This window comes from Etheostoma spectabile, chromosome 19 (assembly GCF_008692095.1).
Source record: "Etheostoma spectabile isolate EspeVRDwgs_2016 chromosome 19, UIUC_Espe_1.0, whole genome shotgun sequence".
Classification (NCBI taxonomy): Eukaryota; Metazoa; Chordata; class Actinopteri; order Perciformes; family Percidae; genus Etheostoma; species Etheostoma spectabile.
The window spans coordinates 5,911,796-5,914,762 of NC_045751.1; the positions used below are offsets into that span (position 1 = coordinate 5,911,796).

General features: G+C 41.8%; 1 protein-coding gene across 3 annotated transcripts in view; it reads left to right on the top strand.

The window, feature by feature from the left end:
* Positions 1-2,967, top strand: part of fgf11a (fibroblast growth factor 11a) — a 155,074-nt gene that overhangs the window by 102,525 nt on the left and 49,582 nt on the right. For all 3 annotated transcript variants that reach the window (XM_032544735.1, XM_032544733.1, XM_032544734.1), the window contains one exon: positions 769-872. In XM_032544735.1, the coding sequence (XP_032400626.1) occupies positions 769-872 (104 nt within the window). The remainder of the gene's footprint in view (positions 1-768; positions 873-2,967) is intronic.

Sequence of the window (2,967 nt, forward strand, 5' to 3'; positions counted from 1 at the left end):
TGTAAAACCAGGTAAAGACAACACTTACTATATTACGATATTACAAGATATCCAAAATCTAAGACGATATCTAGTCCATATCGCGATATCAATACAATATCAATATATTGTCCAGCTCTAACTGTATTTGTACTTGGACAGACATGCACCTAACAAATCGCATTCAGGCAAACCCACTTCTGACAACAGATTCAAACACTGTGTGTGTGTGTGTGTGTGTGTGTTTGTTGCTCCAGTGGCTCACTTGAAGTTAGTTTATATGGAGAGTTATGCACATAAGAAATCCAAGGTTCCACAGGAGGGGTATTCAGCAAACTGCATTACAAAGTGCTGTTTACTGTGTCGGGACAGAGGAAATGAATTCAAAGCAAGCTCTGGCGATGTCGGCGTCTAATGTATTTCTAAAGCTCTCTGCAAAGCTAAGCTCTCTCTATCTTTCTCTCTCCAGCAGGGGGATTCTCCCTGCAGTCACTCCCGGCTTTGTCTGACCCCCCCCCCGGCATACAGCAACCAGATTTATTTTATCTAAATATACCTCTCCTAGCTTCTTCCCCGCCTCTCCTTCTATTTCTTTTTTTTTTTAACACACTTCCCATTCCTGCCTCCAACTGACATATTGTACAGGGAGGGAGGATAAAATATCAGACAGCTGGAAAGCAGTGGTCTTTTTTATGCTGCGAGGAAGCACCGTGAACACAGTTAAGAGAGAGAATAATTGCTCTAACGCCACTCCTCCCTTTCTGTTTTTTTCTTCTTCTCTTCTTCCAGTGCAGTTCAACTTGATTCCTGTGGGGCTCAGGATAGTGGCCATCCAGAGCACCAAGACGGGGCTCTACGTTGCCATGAACAGCGAGGGCTACCTCTACACTTCGGTACGGTCAGCACATACAGTACAGTAACACCGTAAGCCTTTAAAGACTTTAACTCATCATGCTGTTTCTAGAGCTGCAAAGATGATTTGATTAGTAGATAGGGAGTAAATTTTGCTTGCGAATTTGAAATGTTACTGCTAAGAGTCTATAAAAGAAGACGGTTTGAGTCCTTTGCTATAAAAAGACAAAATCTGAATTTAAAAAAATTGCCCAAATAAGGGCTGGGCAATATATCCATATTATGTCAACATTGATATATGAAGTTAGATATCGTCTTAAATTTTGGATATTGTGATATGACACAAGAGTTGTCTTTTAGTTAAAAGCTGTATTACAGCAAAGTAACAGGGTTTCTGCGGGGTCTTAAAAAGTCTAAAATGTTGTGTCTTGTGTTAAAATAAGTCCTTCCTTCCTCAGAACTTTGTTCTTTTTATTCTGTGGTGTTCTAGTTCTTTCTTTTGATAGTCCAATAGTCCAAGTAATTTTGTGAATCTGCATTTTTTATGTACTTCTATATTGTGATGCAGGTCTTATGTTTCATTCATAATGGTCTTAAAAAGTCTTAAAAAGTCTTGCATTTGACTTGGTGAAACCTGCAGAAACCCTGAGTAATTCTGTCTCACACACACACACACACACACACACACACACACACACACACACACACACACACACACACACAGCATGACAAGACACAATTCTGAGACAAAGTCTTTTGGCTCCGACCTGGTTCCGTTTTAATCACACAGTTACAGGCTAAGGTAAGGAAACTGTGGGCAACTCCTGCACGGAACAGTCTCCCACTCTCGGTCACAGCAGCACTCGTCTGGTACAGGTTGTGAAAGAGCTCACCCGTTACTTCCAGAGAGTTGTTTCGCGTTGATGTGCAGAGGAAAGCGGAAGCAGATGGAAGAATAGGCGGAGAGACAAGAGGGTGGATCAGAGTGCACTCCATCAGGATGCGGAGAAGCTCTTTTATTTCTGCCTTTCTCCTCTTGGCACACAGGCAACGTGTGTGAGATCTTGTTTGAAGTGCATCGGTGCGCTCACTTCAAAGTCCATCTATCGCTGCCTGCATGCATACTATACTGCCAGAGAGGAGAGCAGATGCAGGGTTTCTATCAGGTGGAACAATGGAAAATCAGCCCGGGAAAGAACACACACACACACTGATTTGCACAAAAGCCGTTTTCATCTTTCAGTTGAAACATGCACATTACTTAATGTCTGTCCTTAATTCTAGCAGCTTCCCACTTTTCCAACCACAAAATGCAATGGGACGTAACAGATGTCTTGAAAGTACAAAGTCCTTCTTGGTCCAGAAATCATGTCGCATGACTTAAATGGTTTGTTGCTTTGTGATTGTACAGTCACGAGCCTCTGGTTCAAACTCTACTTGTCTCTATTTTTTAACCAGGGTCAATCTGACCGTGGGTCATGCCAGAGACGGTTTAGAACCGAGACGCCCCAACTCAGAATGGTTTCCTGTATCTGTGTCACGTGGGCTCCGCCACTGCCACGCCTCTTTAGGAGACTAGCGGCAGCTTCTGAGTGTATTGATTCCAACGGGAGACGCAATTTATGAGCAATTCTTTCGCCCCATAGTCACCAAAGTAAATATTGGAACCATTCTTCACAAGCCACATATCTCCAGAACTTTATGACTTGACACTAAAATTGCATTTTTCAGGGGACAACAGATCAGGAGAGACTAACTTAGTTTGAGACCTGTTTCTGTCTCAAAAAAAATTATTTATTTTATTTATTATATTTACATATATGTTATGTATTCTTACTCATATAGCATGAATGAATCCGACACCTACCGAGTTTACTAAAGACGAGCATTTGAAATGATTCATGTCAAATTTTCTTTTCTACGGTGCCTCTGCAAAATAACCTCGGGAAGGAACTTGTTATAGTGGAATGTGTACGTTCAAAGGTTGTTTAAGTCGTCAACAGAAAACTCCGATTGGACAGATAGTCTAGCTAGCGGTCTGAATTTACCCTGCAGAGATCTGAGGAGCAGTTAACCACAGTCCTCAGAAATCCACCAGACTTTAGAATAACCCTTGTGTTGTCTTCCTGTCAAAAT